Here is a 17736-nt window from a genome sequence, read left to right on the forward strand (position 1 = left end):
CAAGTGAATGCTCATGAAAAATCTTGTCATTCCTATCTTGAGACACCACTGTCTAAGGTTTGAGGAAAATCTTGATTTACTCTATGTGTTCATTATTCATTCCTATAATTTTTATCATACTCAAAGTCAGCACCATTGTGCCTACAAGCACCTACGAGGCCATTCTACTATCGCCCTTCCCTCTCCACATGCCCATCTTCTAATATCTACCTGTTGCGTCCTCTGTGCTCTTTGAACACACTCAGCATGTGCCTGCCTCTTGGCCTTCGCACTTGCTGTTCCCTTGCCTGGAGCATTCTTCCCCCTTCTATATGTCCGGCTCTCTGCCTGACCTCTTTCAGAGCTCTATCCAGGAGTCACTTTTATCCTAAAGCCCTCAGTGAGCCCCTAATTTAAAATATCGCCACATCTACTCCCAGTCCCTACCCCCATGTGCCACCTGACACAACTTTATATTTTACTTGTTTATTTTATTTTTTCACTGTCTTTCCCCATTCACTAGAATAGGATGTCCAGGAGGGCATGCTTTTTATTTATTTTGTTCACTACTGTATCCCCAGTGCCTAAAACATTGCCTGAAATTCAATGGGCATTCAATAAACTAAGTGGGTGAATTCATAAACGACCCCAAAAGGATTCACTGAGCAATTACTCTATGCCAGCTCCAGTACATGAGAAAAGATGTTTAGGGTACAGAAAGAAGTAACCCGACAATCACAAAACTGTTGGTAAATTCTGGGAAAGAAGTGCTGTCATAGGGGTGCTTTGGAGAACAAAAGAGGGGGACCTAACCCCAGGGGCAGGGGCACTGAGCTCTGAGTTATGGAGTGGGTGGAGGAGGGAGGACTAGACAGGAAAAGCCTACTAAAGGGACAGACTGTCAGAGGGGCAGAGGGGCAGAGGTGTCTTATGCGGCGAACCATAACTACTGCAAGAGCTCGGGCTTTTCTCAGAAGCCATGGAAAGCTGTGGAAGGATTTTCCAGCCCAGGAAGGGTATGTCTTTTAGAGATTAGTCTTTTAGAAAGCTCTCTCAGGCAGCACTGTGCAGAAAGGACTTAAGAGGACTCAAAACACAGTGGCTTTTTAGCTGGGTGTCACATTAGCTTCCGTGAGAAAGAGAGTTTGAACAAGAGCACAGCAATGCAGCTGAACAAGAGCACAGCAATTCAGCTGAACAAGAGGGCTGGATCAGAGACATATGCTGAGTAAGTACAGGATCTGGTGGACCCGGAGTAGGAGGCGTGAAGGAAGGATCGCTCTCAGGCCCGAGTAACACGCCTTTCATAAAGGCGATCACCAAATAGGAACTCTCATATTTCTTTAACTTACTTGCTTGTCATATTCTACACAATATTTTACATGATGTTTAGAAATGAAATCCAGCAGGGGCAGGGGAAGACAGGAAAGGAAATCAGTGCACTGTATGATTTCTTACTTGTTTCCAACTTTTAACTTTCTATAGCTCTCCATGGTCTTTTCTGAGAGATCATGAAATCTTAGATGTAAAATTTTATCTGCAGATAAGGGATGTTACTACACACTTAGAATTTTTCAGTGGCTCATCTGGATTTTATCTTTTGAAGAAAGTTATTGCCATTATGCAAAAAACCTTTAATGAAAAAGTTAATACATTCTACATTTCCCAGGACCTATACTGAAATGAGTATATTTCATGGTTTAAATGGTAGTTTAACACTTATGGAGTTAAACTGAAAGAAATTTAGTTTAATATGGTGAGATTTTATATGTTACACAGTTCTCAGTCCTAAGACATATACAAAGAAATGATTACATAAAATAAAGGAGACCAGATTATTCTCATCTTAATTGGTTGTATACAAAGAATATGCAGATATAAAAGTGCCCGTCAAGAGAATACCTAAGAAAGAACAATTCATTGATTGATAAAAATGGACTAAAAAGATTGACTCTTTGGTTGGAAAAACTATTTGATTCAAACTTTTTAAGGCATGGGGATAACAATAACAGAATTATTTTAGAATATTAGAACACAAGAACAATTGGTTTTAATTTTAAGAATAATAAGAAGCACTAGCTTGACTGGTGAATAATGAGTTTATGACATTCTTCATTCAAGTCACTATTCAGGCTGAGAATATAAGATTAAGATAAGATAGAATATAAGATTAAGATGAAAATACACGATTAAGATTAGATAAGCCAGTGAATGGTTCTGTGGCATTTGCCCATTATTTTATAAATTTGTATTTGTACTAGAAACTGAAAACTAATCAAATGTAGGTATCTTAACCAACTGGTAGTGACAATTCTAACCTTAAAATCAATTTTTGATCTGTGAAGCTTTCATTTGTAAGCTTAAATCTAATGACTGCAATGTCACAGATATATAATGGGATTATTAATCAGTGGATACTCAAAAAAAATACATTTAAGCAAAATATTGATTAGTAAAATAGCCCTTTGGGGAGAGAGAGAGTGAGTGAGTGAGTGTGTGTGTGTGTGTGTTTGTGTGTGTCTGTGCTTTAACTCGAATGTATGTCTGTGCCTTATGTTCAACATCACTTTTTTCCCAGTTCCTTCCTAGTAATGGCTGACACTGTCTTTGGCTTGCTACCATCTTTCCTGCCAGTGGGATCAAAGGAGCATATGCACATTTTTGGTAGCTGAGGCTATATCCTTGGCAACATAGTTATGAACAATATGTGTATTCACAATGCAAAATTAAAGTTATATCTTAAAATCTGCTTTTATTTTTGGAGTTTAGCAAAGAATGGCAATAGTTTTCTAACAGTGATAAATATAGTATATTAATTTTTTAATAGCCATCCCTTGACTTTTATTAAATATAGTGTTAAAATATGCAACTAATGTAATTTCACAGATTTCAGAGTTGTAAGTAATCTTTCTAAATCTCTGACTTACTGTGATCATGCAACAAAGACCTAATTAAAAAATACCAGATGTTTGTCTCTAGTTAAAACATTTGATTTAAAATTTGCTCTTATTTTCATCTGAAATATTTCTTTCAAGGGTTATACATCAATATAATGAAATGTCCAGTTTTAGTGAACAATATTTTTTCAAGTGACAGTTAGGTTTATAATGGGAAGCAAACCTTTTTGAATTGAACATATACATTCTCAGTCTAAACACTGAATTAATGTACTTTTGGTTATATGGTTTCCTTTCTAACATCAACATTTTCAGAAGTGAAATACTCTGGAGACGCTTGGAAAAATGGAATCATAGACAATAATAAAACCCAAGTCTTTTCTTCACTCTCAGATCTCCTATCACTACAATTTCCAAATTCTGCCTTTGCTTAGCATTAACATTCACTTCCCAAACAATTTACCCAAGTGAGGAAATGATTAAACATGTTTATATGCTAAGGGGAAGGAATTAGCTGAGAGCAGAAGGTTCTGATGCAGATGCAGGGATAATTGGTTGAGATAGATCCCTGAGGGCGGAGGCAAAGATGAATTCCAGAGTGGACTGGATGCATTTGCCCTGTCTGGAAAGAGAGCATCTTCTTCCTCTGATGTAGTGAGGAGGTCCACATGGGTTTGAATCAATGAGAGACATGACGTCGGGGGAATTTATACCTGAAAGCCTCTGTTTTCTCTGCAAAATCTTAAACAGGGAGAATTTTAAATGGAAGGAGTGAGATAAGTGAAGAGAAAGTCAGACTACTCATATATTGGATCACAAGCTCATTAAGAAGGTGGTTGGTTGAGGAAATACAAAAGGAGTATATATAAGGGTGATATTGTGCAGTGTACTTTCAATAACCTAAATCTGACCATATGAGGAAATTATTAGTCTTCCTGTGAAGATTATGAAATAATTTATGAGGAACAGATTCTCAGAATGTTCCTAAATGTTGTGTATTTCTAATTTTTAAAAAATGTTGCATGACCAATTCTTCCTCTAATTATCACCCTAGTACTTTATTTTATGGCAGAGTCTAAATGTAAGGTGCTGATTATACTGAAATGTCACACATGGAAAATAAGTTAGCCATTAGTTAAGTGTAATGGAATAAAGAGTTTTTTACATGGGATGATGGGGAATCTATAACTTTGTTTAAATATACTAAAATTAAAAGTAGTTTTTAAAGAATTGGAAGAAAAGTGCTTAATGTTTTTATTTTAAAATAGACATCAATAGTCAGAACTATAGCTCTCTTTGTGTTCTTTTCCACTCTTCCAAAGTGTGCCTTGCTCTAAATAAAGCCAACAGAATCCCAACACTGACTTTGTGGTCAAAAACTGCTAAATCTCAGAACTGCCACATTTTCATTTTAAATGTAAATATTCCCATTCATCTTCCTAAATATTATATTTCTTCTTCCCCTCCCTCTCTGGCCCCAGTGTCATAGTTTATGCAACAGCTGACAGCATCTTTTGTTCCCTTTTCTGGTGCACACTAGGTGTCACAAATGACCTTGGCACCCCCTAATTTGTAAACAAGTTTTTGTGCAAGTCAATTGGCCACGTTTCCTAAGAGGAAGAATAGAACAAAACATGTTTCTTTGTAATGCCATTCAATCATTTCCTTTGCAAATCTGCATACTGAAGTTTTGCAGATGCAGATGTCCTAGAACACGTCCATTTGCTGGGAACTGCATTGCATTTTAAGTGCTTCTGGCAGCAACATCTCCAGCCTTCTAAATGAGATTGATGTGATAGATTTGCAGGTATTTGAAGAAACAGATGCGCTGAAGCAGCAAAGATTCTTTCTCTTTTTAAAGGATAAATCAGAATCCTACTGCATATGCTTAATTTTCTTCAAAAGAGAATGAGACAACAGGTTTATACTGTACAGCACAGGGAACTATAGTCAATATCTTGTAGTAATCTATAATGAAAAAGAATATGAAAACAAAAAAAGAGAATAAGAGAAAAGATCCACTGTGTATTTCCAACCGAAAATCTTCATTTTCCTTGATGCACAAAACATAAGCAATATTTCAGCGTGGTAAAGAGAACCTTACAGAATAGGACAGTTTTAATTGATCATTTGAGTTTAAATGGTTATGGTATTATGGTAATTGAATTGGTTTTCTTTTTTTAGGGTCCTCTGGGGCCTCCAGGACAAAAGGTAGAGTATAAACAATACTGTGAAAGTAATTATACTCCCATCTCCTAATGGCTAACCTGAGAGGGGAATGGAATTAGCTACTGTAAGCCACGGGGAAGCAGTCTGGCTTGTGCATTCTGCTTTCTAAAAATACAATCATATAATGTGAATCATTAGATTTCTAATCAATTCCAGTATAGAAAGTCCAATAAATCCAGAGCACACTCTTTAAAATAAGCTGTCTGCTCAACTTGTAAGTTATGGAGTTTTTAATTCAAAGACTGGTAAAGCATCATGACAAAACTTAGAATGTGAAGGGTCATACAACATCGCAAATTAAATGCATGGTCTTGCACAATATGTGATTGTCAAATGAGGATTAAACATAACAGAACAAAGGATATACTTGTGCTTGGTGGCTGTATTCAAGTGGCCCGCTAGTGTCTTCCTTCACTGAGGTAACCTGAAAAGTGGCTTCCTGATTATCATTTCAACATTATCCACTGCCATCAGAATTGACCATTGCATTCTGATGGACAGGGTCTAGCACGTCTAAAATTCCATCAGTCCTATAGTAGTGAATCTATCAATAGCAGGAAGATGGCCCTTTGCCAGCAAAATATCACTAAGTCCCCATTCCCCATCACACCTCCCACCCGACAAGGGGGACAAAAAAGGATATTTAACTTGCGGAAAACTAAAGAAAACAATTGTATTACAACAGGTGGAAAAGTGATTATTCTTTATCTTTGGAATCCATCAAAGATAGAGACTTTTTATCCCCCAAGCTTGGGCATGTGGCATCTGTTGAAACATAATCCTACAAACCAAGTAAGAGCCAATGCATTGTGAGACAACTTGTGTATAGGAACACGTTGTCCTTCGCAATAATGTCTCTATTAAGCATGGTGTGAAATTGTAAAGCTACCCTAATCCACATGCCACCAGGATAAAATTACTGCCTCAGGCTTCGGGAAGTCCTTTAATGACCCACTCAATATAATCACCGAGAAAGCACTAAGGAACTTGCCATCTGATTTTGCTTTGCATATAATGACTACATTTTAACAGATTTTATTTTGGGGAACAGTTTTAAATTTAGAATTACTATTTTAACTTTTTTCCCATTGTTATTAAAGAAATTTCATATCATACATCTATGAAGAAAATATCTGTTTTCTAGGGCTAAACCAAAAAGAAGCACATTCTATTTAAAAACGGTTTCCCCAGAACCTAAAATGGAACTGTATGGAGGGAAATGACATCACTATTTGAAAACATTCATTAATGTTTCTGTATCCAGTTGAATGTCAGATTTTCTCACGTAATAATTAGCTTTCTCATTCTCGGTTCAACCACATATGTCCAACTGTTCTAATCACCCTAGTGCATGTGTGCACACATCCAAGCAGGTATGCGCGTGCACACACACACACACACTCTTAACATAATGTTTTATGTGTAGAAGTTGTGTTGTTCCTACTCAGTGTTTAAAATTTGTAGCATCCTTTTTAGTCTACTTTGGAAGATCTATTCACACTCATGTGGTTTAAATATACTCCCTGAGAGTCTGGGAGAAATGCTTCAAATACAACAAATTTGAGTTTACAACATGGGTTCCTTATTTAACTAATTATGTAACAAGCGGTTGTTATTTTAGTTACCTTTCATTTTATGGTATTTAAACCATAAGAGTTAACTGCTACTGTTGGGCTTTTTCCAGATGAAACTAAGCCTATTTAATTCTTAAAAGCACCCAAATTTAGTGTCATGTGACCTTTTGATAGATACAGATCTCAATTTATGATATGTTTCTTTAAAATCATAGTAGGATTAAGTAGATATTTAGAAATATGTTTAAATTTAACTTCATGGTTTCTGGAAAAGCTTGATAAATCTGTTTGCTTACATTATTGTGTACTTGAACACAGCAGATAAGGTCTGAAAAACATAGCCTCCCAGACATGTTTTAGCAATTTAATGAAGTAAATTTATGGCTGATATAACTAACGCAATATAAATTTAGAATTGAAATATTTTGTGATTATGATATCAATTTAATATAATCATGTCTCCTTAGGGTTCTATTGGAGCACCTGGAATTCCAGGGATGAATGGGCAAAAGGTGAGTTCTATCAAAAATGCTATTTTTGATAATTTGGAGGGGATTAAAAATCAAAAAATTATTTTAGTCAGTGATGTTGGCAATAAGTTTATCTGCTTATAAAAATATTACATATACTTTTGAAATATAGGAAAATTATGGTGCAAATGATCAAATTAGTTTAACTTTTAAGCTAATGCATTAAATAGCAAGAAATTCTTAGACATTTCTCCATTTTATTTTGCTATGTATGAGATATAACTATCTTTCTCATAAATATATGTGGAGTATGGGAAATGCTGTATTTACTATCAACTATAATAAATAATATGTGTTCTAGTTTGTTCTTGCTATGGCTGAGTAATATGTATTATTTCTTTCATTAATGAAAGTTATTCCTATAGAAGGACTCTATTAGAATCTTGTGAGTTCAGAAGCAGGCTTTTTCCGTGTTAAGCAAAATTAGGAGTTAAATGGACTTGCTAAGCTCTGGTATTACACTTTCATTGTACTGTTTATAATGAAGGGAAAAATAAAGTTAAAAAAAAAGCCAACAGCTCTACATAGACATATCTAGGTGCCCATGTACATTTATTCTTGCAACATACTTACCAGTTGGACAAAGCATCCAGCTTTATCCCACAGGTGGATCTGGTATTCTGTGCTCTCTGATAGTGCTGATTGGCTTTTCAATCTGGAACCTCTACAGAGACCAGGAAAGCCATTGTGGTGGCTACCAAAGCCACTATCTGGGCCAGTTTGCCAGGAGCCAGAGAGCTGAGCTGGGGACTTTCCTGTCTCCCTCAGAGCTTTTGGACTGGCCCTTTGAACTCCTGTGATTCATCAGCTTGTTTTCCCTGAGGACTTTAAATTCATGCACTCTGAATTGAATTCTAAACTCATGAGGAGTCCAACCCTTCCGGATAGAATAAACCTCCTGGTGAACTGTTCCATCCTGTCCATCTTTTCTTCTGCAATGAGATGTAAACAATAACCATTCAAAACCTACTGAGTCTGCCACTTAGAGTCTATGTGAATTTTGGTGAAGTCCTTGAATTCTCCAGCCTCTATTTCCTCATCTGTAAAAGGGAGACAATAGCAATCCCTACCTAATAAGGTTAATGTGAGGATTAAATGAGGAACTAGGCATAAAACCCTTATTACATGTTTAATATTACTATTAAATTTTCCTTCATCTCATTTTACTGAAATTCTGGAAATTTGATTGATCTCTGTTTTGAGAGATGCTCTATTTCCAGAATTCCTCCATTCCCAAGTGAAATTAGTATTCTCAACCAAATCTTGAGGTAGCTTGTAGTCCACAAGTCAAACACTGGGCACTCCTCAGTAGTTAAATGCCCATGTCACAGCCCTATTTTCCACTTAGTGAAACGCATACCCATTTGCCTCACAAATCTTGGTAAAGACAGAAGATTAACTTTCTGTTTAGAACATTGGAGACCATGGAGGGAAACATAAGCAAACATTTGAAAGTGTATTCATTCTATGATGGATTTGAACATCATATAATCCAAGATGATATTTAGAAAGGACAAAACATGGATATAACATAAATGTTGTTTTTAACATTTGATGAAAAACAAACCTTGTACGCCTAAGGTTAACATTTTGCTTTTTCTTCTTTGTTCCTTTTCTTTTTTCAACACTGAGACAATCATGAAAATTTATAGAAACCTTTAACCTGAAACAAAACAACTTTAAAACTGTCACATATATACTTATGAAGACTGCATATTCTTTATTTTTGCAAAGGAAATATGCAATTTCCTTAGCAAGAGAAAGGAATGTGACATTTTCTTGTCCTAGTCACCAAGTTTAAATTATATTTCAAGGAAATAGACAGTTAATACTTGCAGTTTTATGTCTTGTTATACATCTTTATGGCATTTTAAAGTGTTTTCTGTAAAACCAAGGGAAGCTAAATGATTTCATACTTTTATGAAGGTATCAGCAAAATGAAGTTCAAGATTTGTTTTTCCTATTTAACCTAAAACTTTGTGTATGGAATTTCTGTTAATCCTAGCCATTATCTAACATTTGTAATATTTGTTGTAGCATCTTTAGGAAAATAAGGTGTAAAAAACATGAGTCCAATTCAGTGAAACAGCAGGACACCTAGGTAGTAAAAAAAAAAAAGTTGAAAATAGAGTAATCATTCTATACTTAGAGCTTTGGAATGTGCCTTGGTTCTCTAGAATTTATTTTTCTAGAAAGAGAGCTTACAATGACATTAGTAATTTTTAAAGCACCTCGATGTCCTTAAACTGTCTTGAGAAAATTTTTTTTTTGCACGTTACAATTTCACTTTTCCAAAGAAGTACTTTAGATGCTTTGAAGATAATTTTCAAATAATGGTTAGGGTAGGATATGATTTCTAAGCTATCAGAAACATGACAAATAACAGCCAGAAATAAAAAGATTCCTCAATTATAAAAAAAGAAAGAAAAGTAAAGGGTTTTAAGCAAATATGGTATTTGTTTTTTATTAAAATATTTTTTATCCATTCAGATTGATAAAATTGGTGATTGGTTTTGGCCAATAACTTGGTGGTAACATTTTTTACCCTATTTTCCTTTAAATTTTGGTCAACTTGATTACTGATCTGAATATTTCTTATTTTTGTAATGGTCCCCCAGTTCCTCAGACCATGTTAGGAAAAAAGACTCACATAAGCAGTAACATGGCATTAAACTCCAGTCTAGCTTCTTCTGGTCTCACAATCTATCGAGGGCTACTAAGCACCCTTCTGTGGAAGTGGAAGGTGGTGTAGAACATGGTCTCTGCAGTCAGAGAGAATTCTTCAAGTCCTTGTCCTCCCCTGGGCAAGTTATGTAATGTTTCTAAGGCTCAGGAGTAAAATATTAATAGAGACTTTGGAGTATTAACTAGATAATGTATCTAAAGTGAACATAATGCAATAGGCGCTCAATAAATACTATCAAGTGTCTGTAGTAGTATTAACACACTTTAAGAATTTCAACAAATGAGCCCTAGACTTACGCTCAGGCAGGAAGCAAAGCAAATTGAATTTATGACTGGAAGAAAATAAATATGCAGTTACACATGAAGTGCAATATTTCTCTGTCCCCTAGCTCTCTCCCCACTCAAGCACCCCATTCTCAGTTGCTGGAATTCAAGTACAATAGATAAGGGAAAGAGAAGGAGAAAGAAACATGTCATATTATTTCTTTCTTTTTTTGTTATAGTTGATTTGCAGTGTTGTGTTAATTTCTGGTGTACAGCAAAGTGACTCAGTTATAAGTATATGTATATTATTTTTCATATTCTTTTTCATTATAGGCTATTACAAGGTATTGAATTTAGTTCCCTGTTCTGTACAGTAGGGCCTTGTTGTTTATCAATTTTACATACAATAAAGCTCAGTCACCAGTGTGGGGTCACATAGGAGCGCTGTCCCGGAGTCAGGATGCTCTGTGCTCTTCCACCTTATGTGCAGCTTTTGAAAGTTCCTTTTCCTTCCTGGGCTCAAGGCAGCTTTATTTTTAAATGAGAGAAAGGACTTTACTAATTTATTTTCTAAGTCTCTAAGAGATACGGTGCACTCACAGAAAATCACCCATGTCTTTTTCCAATTCAACCAGTTTCTAGCATCTTCTGGTCCCAATTCTGAAAGCAGTTGTTTCCAAAATTTGGACTTGTTTCCAATAGCCAAAGCATTTAGAGCAAATTTAAAACTAGGTCTTACCTAAACATATGAAATATTGCTTTCTTTGCCTCTCACTAATTGTATTATTGGGCACAAAAACTTTTGTAATTCTCATGAGTAGATCTAGTTGATTCAGAGGTATAATAAACATTTTATTTGTGCTCTGTGATTCATTCCCTCTCTGTCTCTCTCTCTCTCACACACACACACACACAGGCACGTGCCTGAGATGTATATCTGAATATTTGTCAATTAAAACCATACTTCTCAGATATACTGGAGAAGTGGCCTTTTAAAATAATTTTGTGGTAGAAGCATTTTTTAGACTAAAGAATCCTTTGACAAAATTAAATGCTGTCCATAATTTTTGTTTGTATTTATATATATATACAGATATATATGATATATATACACAAATGTGATATATAGGTTATATATCACATATATACATATATCTACCTATATATCAGAACTTTAATAATTTTAATTCTTAGTAGGTGTTATTAGAACATTGCATTTTTCTGCTTTTTCCACATTTTCACATTAATTGGCATCCATAAGAATAAATCATTACAATGACCCTGTATTTGAATAGCAAGCAGTGTCCAGCACTGCGCAGACACCATAGAAGAAAAGGTCTGGGAATAGCGATAAGGCACATTAAAGGGCTACTTTGTGCAGCTCTTAGTTCATATCCTTAATGTTAAATAAAGAGTTTCAGGATTAAAAACAAATTATTTTGTCTAAGCAAGCTAGAATTTTTCTGAGGACCCAGAGTCAACGGTTTGTTTCCAAAGCAAAAGATAAATATCAGATGATCTTTTTTCATGTATTTTCCAAATACTTTCTGGAGTTTCATTATATTTAAAACCAAAATACAATGTAAATGAAATACTGATGTTAGTGTATCATCTTTGAATCTATCCCAGATAGCTATGTGATTTTTAAGTAACATTAAAATTTTATTAGTTTATAGTTATGGTATTTAGAGTTCCTTTTCATCTCCTACCCATGAATCTCACAGTTCTTCGCTGACCTTAATCCTCACAGCATACTTCTAATGACATTTTTATCATAAGCATATTTAGAGAGCAGATAAATGGAAGCTCTCAGACTTCCAAAGGTCAAGTTGCTTATTCAAGCCTGTACGGTGGGCTGTGTGCAATAAACTCGGTATTTTTTATTCCTGATTCACTTTCTCTAGCCACTAAGTACACTCTTTTCTTTTGCTGCCTTGGCTTTATCATTAAAAAGTCTGAATTAAATTCCTGAAGGATTTGAATATGTTGTAGTTCTTATTTTCTGGTTAATTAGCTTAAACTTACCCAGTGATCTATTACCCAATATATTTATAACTTCCCAACTTTTGACTTTAAGAAAAGATATCTAGAGTAAATGAAGTGATTGATTTTTTATTTCAGAGGAGTTTAATAGTTTAGGGAAAGTATCTTACGGCAGTTTAATCCTTTGGGGATTAAAGCTGAGAATTAAACTGTTTTTATTAATTTTTCTACCTTTTAAAGTTAGTGACTGTACACATAAGAATTCTAAGAACGCATGACTTTTTTTCTCCAGTAACTATGGTAATAGGATGATATCTTTCTTCTTGAAGAAACACTATCACTTCCTATTACTAGGTATTCTTTTTATCCAGTTTTATTGAGATATAGTTGGCATATATCACTGTATGATTTTTAGGTGTATAGCATAAAGGTTTGACTTACATATATAGTGAAATGATTACCACAATATGTTTAGTTAACATCTATCATATCATATAGTACAATAAAAAGAATGTAAAACAGAAAGAAAAAATTTCTCCTTGTAATGAGAATTCTTAGGATTTATTCTATAAACAGCTTTCATAGCTGTCATGCAACAATGGTAGCTATAGTCATCATGTGTACATTACATCTCTAGTATCTTATAACTGGAAGCTCTTGGCTTTGGTGCAGGTCATCTTCCTGAAGTGCTCACCTTCCTTCAGTTCCCTACACACAAAACCCCCAGTCCTCCACCGCTAGTGACTACAAGTCTGATCCCTTTTTCTATGAGTTTTTGTTTGTTTTTTGTTCATTTTCTTTTGTTTTTTTAAGATTCCACATAAAGTTAAGGTCATAAAGTATTTGTCCTTCTCTGTCTGACTTATTCCACTTAGCATAACACCCACAAGATCCATCCATGTTGTCGCAGATACCAGGATTTCCTTGTTTATTATAGCTGAATAATACACTACAACTTCTTCATCCATTCATCTGTGGATGGACACTAGAATTGTTTCGATGCTTCGGCTATTGTAAATAACGTTGCTGTGAGCATGGGGTGCAGATGTCTTTTTAAGTTAGAGTTTTCATTTTCTTTGGTTATATTCCCTGAAGTGGAATTGCTGGATCATGTGGCAGTTCTATTTTTAATTTTTTGAGGACCCTCCAAACTGTTTTCTGTAGTGGCTGCATCAATTTACAATCCCACCAACAGTGCGCAAGTGTTCCCTTTCTCCACATCCCCACCAGCACTTGTTACCATGTGTCTTTTTGATAATAGCCATTCTGACAGGTGTGAGGTGATATCTCACTGTGGTTTTGATTTGCAATTCCCTGATGATTAGTGATGTTGAGCATCTTCTCATGTGCCTGTTGGCCATCCATATACAGAGTGTTTCATATAGTAAAATCCCATGATCTCTGAGTTTGATTCATACATCATCAGGTATTTTTATATACAAGCTTACTCTTAAAGGGACTTTTCACTCAATTTTACTTATTAAGTGAATATATATATATATCTTTTATATAATTAATTTTAAGTTCCTTTAGAAAGGAATAAAAAGTTGGTTGAAAGAAGTAATGTAATGCTGGCTTGAAATAAAACAATTCTAGCAGGTTTTTTAAAAAAACCTATTTCCCCCTGACTTCATTTGGGCATGTTACTATAATATTTAATACGAGTTATCATTCTACTAAATGCAAATATTGGGGAGGGAAGAATAAATAGTTGAGGAAATGAGATTGGTAAGGGAAGGGGTTTGAGAGGAAGGAAAGTGATCACAGGCTGTTGCAACAACAAAGCAAATGTATTTGAATTATGACATCACCAACTCCACTTGTTTTCCATTTTAACTGAAAAGACACTATATTTAATAGACAGGATCACCAAAATATTTATTTACTAAATCTGATTAAATTACATATTTTAAAAAAATCTGGTGTTTTTTTAAAACTTACTTTAAATGTATTCATTGATTCATCTACCAATTTCTTCAATCTTCCATTCGACAAATCTTTATTCAGCCCTTACTACTAAGTCCAAGACACCATCTGAGCACTGACATTAAAGCTGTCTCTGCCCTCATGGAATTTCAGCTAACTGTGGGATAGGAATATTACATGAACAGTCATACTAAAAATCTGTTAAATGACAGTGCTTTTAAGCACTACAGCAGAGAAGCACAGGGCATCCTGGCCTGGTGCAGAAAGGTCAAGGGATGCTTCCCTGAATAGGTGATTTTAGGTGAGACTTAAACATTTAACGGCAGTTGGCAAAGGGAAGAGGAAATATTACTATGTTGCAGTACTTACAGATTAACATAGACAATCTTGGTCTTAGCGTTTTGTTTCTAAAACACCATATTATGAACCACTGTAAGGTTTTTGTATTCATCATGGACTACTTTTCTTTCCAAGTTTCTGACAACTAAAACAGTAAGTCAATATCAATCACAAAGCCTGTTCTTGTATCATTAGATCTGATCTCTAAATGACACTCTTGATTCTGAATTTTGCACTCAATATGAGGCTGCTATGAAATAACTTATTGTGACAATCAGAACAGCTTAACGTTACCCAGTTCCATCCGTTTGATACCAGGCCAAGTTGCCAAGGGGTAGGAACCATTATCCAACTGTGAAACAGCATCAGTGGAGTTAATTTAGGAGAAACTGAATTTCTTTCAGGATCTTCTTCTCTGTCTTCTCTGCACGATGCAGAGAATAGAAGAGTGCAATGTGTAATAATTACTGACGTGTATTCAGCATTTACTGTCAGGCACTGTCCTAAGTTTTGTGTGCCTGTTACCTCCCTTATTCCTCACAGCAATCCTGTGGAGTGGGTCCTGCTATTATCTACATTTTATTAATGAGGAAACCAAGGCACAGAGAGGATAAATATTTTGTCCAGGGTCACCTAGGTGCTTGTGGTAAAGTTCAACTTGAAAGCCAGTCAGTCTGCTCCAACTGTTAAGGAGTGTAGGTTTTAAATTCAGAAGATCCCAGCTCTGCTATTCAGTATTTCTATGACCTCAGAGCAGTTACTTTCCTTCTCTGAGTCTTAGTATCGTCATTTGTCAAATGAAGATTATAATGTTTACTTTAAAGTTTAATCAGACAAAACAAAGGAAGTAATGAATGTAATTGTTTATTAAAAGACATTATTAAATTAGAACAGACTGTTTTCCTCTTTGAATTGGGGGCATTAAGAACGCCATGACTCAGAAACCTGGGTGTACGAGTGGGTGTTAGTAAGAACCTTTGTCTCTTTCTACTACTCTTCACTGATCTTTCAAATTTTTCCAGCTAGACATAACTATTTAACATTTCTATGAATAACTAGGCACATTCTCTTCCCATGTGAAAAGAGTAATTTATCATTCAAACTATACATAGATCTACTACTAGGAACTATACCTTAGGAAAGAAGAAATTAGCTGGGTTTTTAAACTTTAAAAATAGATATATTATCAAGGGCACATTATAAGTCACAGAATACTTAACAGAACTAGTCTTTAAATAAAGGTATTTATTGGCCAAGTAACTTGAAACTCCAGCCCTGACTCAGGCTTCAGCTTTGCGTTGCCCTGGCACCTAAACCTCACCACTGAGAACTCGGTTCTTCCATCTCTTCACTCCATCTTCCACATTGCTGCCTCCATCCTAAACCTCCTCTCCTCTTGGTTGGAAGGTGGCTGCCAATCCACCTGGGGCTTCATTCTTTCCTGTCTGCGTCCAGAGAGTGAATGAGGGTCTTTGCGCAAACATCCGACACTCCTTTTGAGTGTCTTTGTCATTGGATACACACGGGTCACCGCCTCTCCCTCCTTCCCTTGCTGGGGGAATGAATGTCGGATACTGATTAGCTGCTGCCACTGCAGTTTCTTTTCCAGCAGCCCCAGTCATGCGGAAAGTCGCAGTAAACACTAATTATCTAATTTAGAAGAGTCGTGTAGCACAAGGGAGCTGAACGAGTGTGCTGTTGCTGACTTATCCCAGTCCTCACAGACTTTTCATTTCACGTACGTCCTTCATCCATTTTGCTACTTTGTCTTCCTAAAACATGAGTCTTTGTTCTTAATCTTTTTTTTCCATAAGAGAACACACAGAGAACAATTTCTTTGCTACACAGAAAAGAGAAGCCCTCCACCTCACCGTGGCATCATGTTCCCTGGCTGGTTTTTGCTGACTTTTGTGCCTTTTATACATTATTTAAAAGGGAAATACTGGACAGTGTTTCCCTTAGACCCTCCTCTGCCCTGCTCCTCTTCTGCCATCTCTAAGCCCTCTTATGGTGTGACCCTCCCATGGGGTGAGGAGTCTAGAGGGCCAAGAAAACATGCCCATGCAAAGCCCAGCTCCCCACTTCTAGATCACAGCCCAGGTACCCAGGGCCCAAGAATTCCTGCCTCCACTGTGCTGAGTCCACTTCTACTGCCTATATTGGCCTCTCCCCCAGATCTGTTTTCCCCCAGGTGAACCACAAAGCAGGCATGTGCCCTGGTACACCTGCGGGTGTCCTGGAGCAGCTGCTGGTGGGAGCTGTGGGCAGAGCTTGCAGGCTGCGGGGTCAACACGCAACCCCCAAGGCCCTCCCTCATGAATCGGAGAACTGTGGTTGGGACGAGAAGGGAGGACTGAGGCAGGGAGGGTTGAGATGGGAGGTCATCCATGAGTACTTCTCCCCAGACCTTCACTTTTTAAGGGAGATGTCCTCAAGGCAGTAATTCTTCTCATTTGTGTAAATTTCACCCAAATAAGCTCAACTTAGCTATTTCCTGTGACCTCTAAATGCTTAACTATCTCTTTGCATTTGAATTTCTTTGTTCAAATTATATTTTGTACATTTCTGTCTACATTAGAAGTATAGAAAACTCAGATAAGAAGTATTAACCAGCAGACTTATTTCTGAAATAGTCCACACTGTAGTATTATTGATACAACTATCATGTTTTCTTATTTTACATTTTTATACATTTATACTTTTAAAAAAAGCATAATGAAGGTTTGGTTATTAGGTTTAGTTAGATATTACTTTAATCAGCTTAAGACCCATTTCAGTAAATTATCTGAAATGAAATATTTTCATTAAGTTTCTGGCTAATAGAGCTGTCTGCTTTTCTGCTAATTATTATTTATATTACCAATGTGGACAAAGAGATTTTAATTTTAGAGAAGGAGTTTGCTGATAGAATAAATGAAGCCAACCTCCCCTGCAGGGATACCAGTTCTCTGATGCGTAATCGAACCTAACTGCCCAGGCTGGGTTTTCTGTTTCTCTTTTACCATGTTATGAAGACTCTGCCTCCAGGAATGAAACAGAAAAAGCATTAGGTGCTGAGTATGCAAGGAGGAGCTAAAAATGACCGAATTGCTCCGCATTAGAGAGAGTGAAGCTAAATTCCCAGGATAGCCTAGGAAGGAGGGAAGGAAGGAGGAAGGGGAGATGGAAGGGGAGAGAGGAGACAGCAGACATGACAAGAGACTGCATGCTCCATGATGGGACAACTTTCATGGACACCAGAATTCAACCTTGAGCTCATAAAAAGCCTGAAGAGAGTGGATTTTGTCTCTTTCTTTTTTTGATGTAAAAGTAATATATTTTTATAGAAAA

The 17736-nt window shown here is 36.1% G+C and overlaps 1 protein-coding gene across 1 annotated transcript in view; it reads left to right on the plus strand.

The window, feature by feature from the left end:
* COL25A1 (collagen type XXV alpha 1 chain) overlaps nucleotides 1-17736 on the plus strand; it is a 415084-nt gene that overhangs the window by 308182 nt on the left and 89166 nt on the right. Inside the window, exons 11-12 of the mRNA XM_010981063.3 lie at nucleotides 5061-5087; nucleotides 7147-7191. Coding sequence (XP_010979365.1) covers nucleotides 5061-5087; nucleotides 7147-7191 — 72 coding nt within the window. The remainder of the gene's footprint in view (nucleotides 1-5060; nucleotides 5088-7146; nucleotides 7192-17736) is intronic.

Source organism: Camelus dromedarius, chromosome 1 (genome assembly GCF_036321535.1).
Source record: "Camelus dromedarius isolate mCamDro1 chromosome 1, mCamDro1.pat, whole genome shotgun sequence".
Taxonomy (NCBI): Eukaryota; Metazoa; Chordata; class Mammalia; order Artiodactyla; family Camelidae; genus Camelus; species Camelus dromedarius.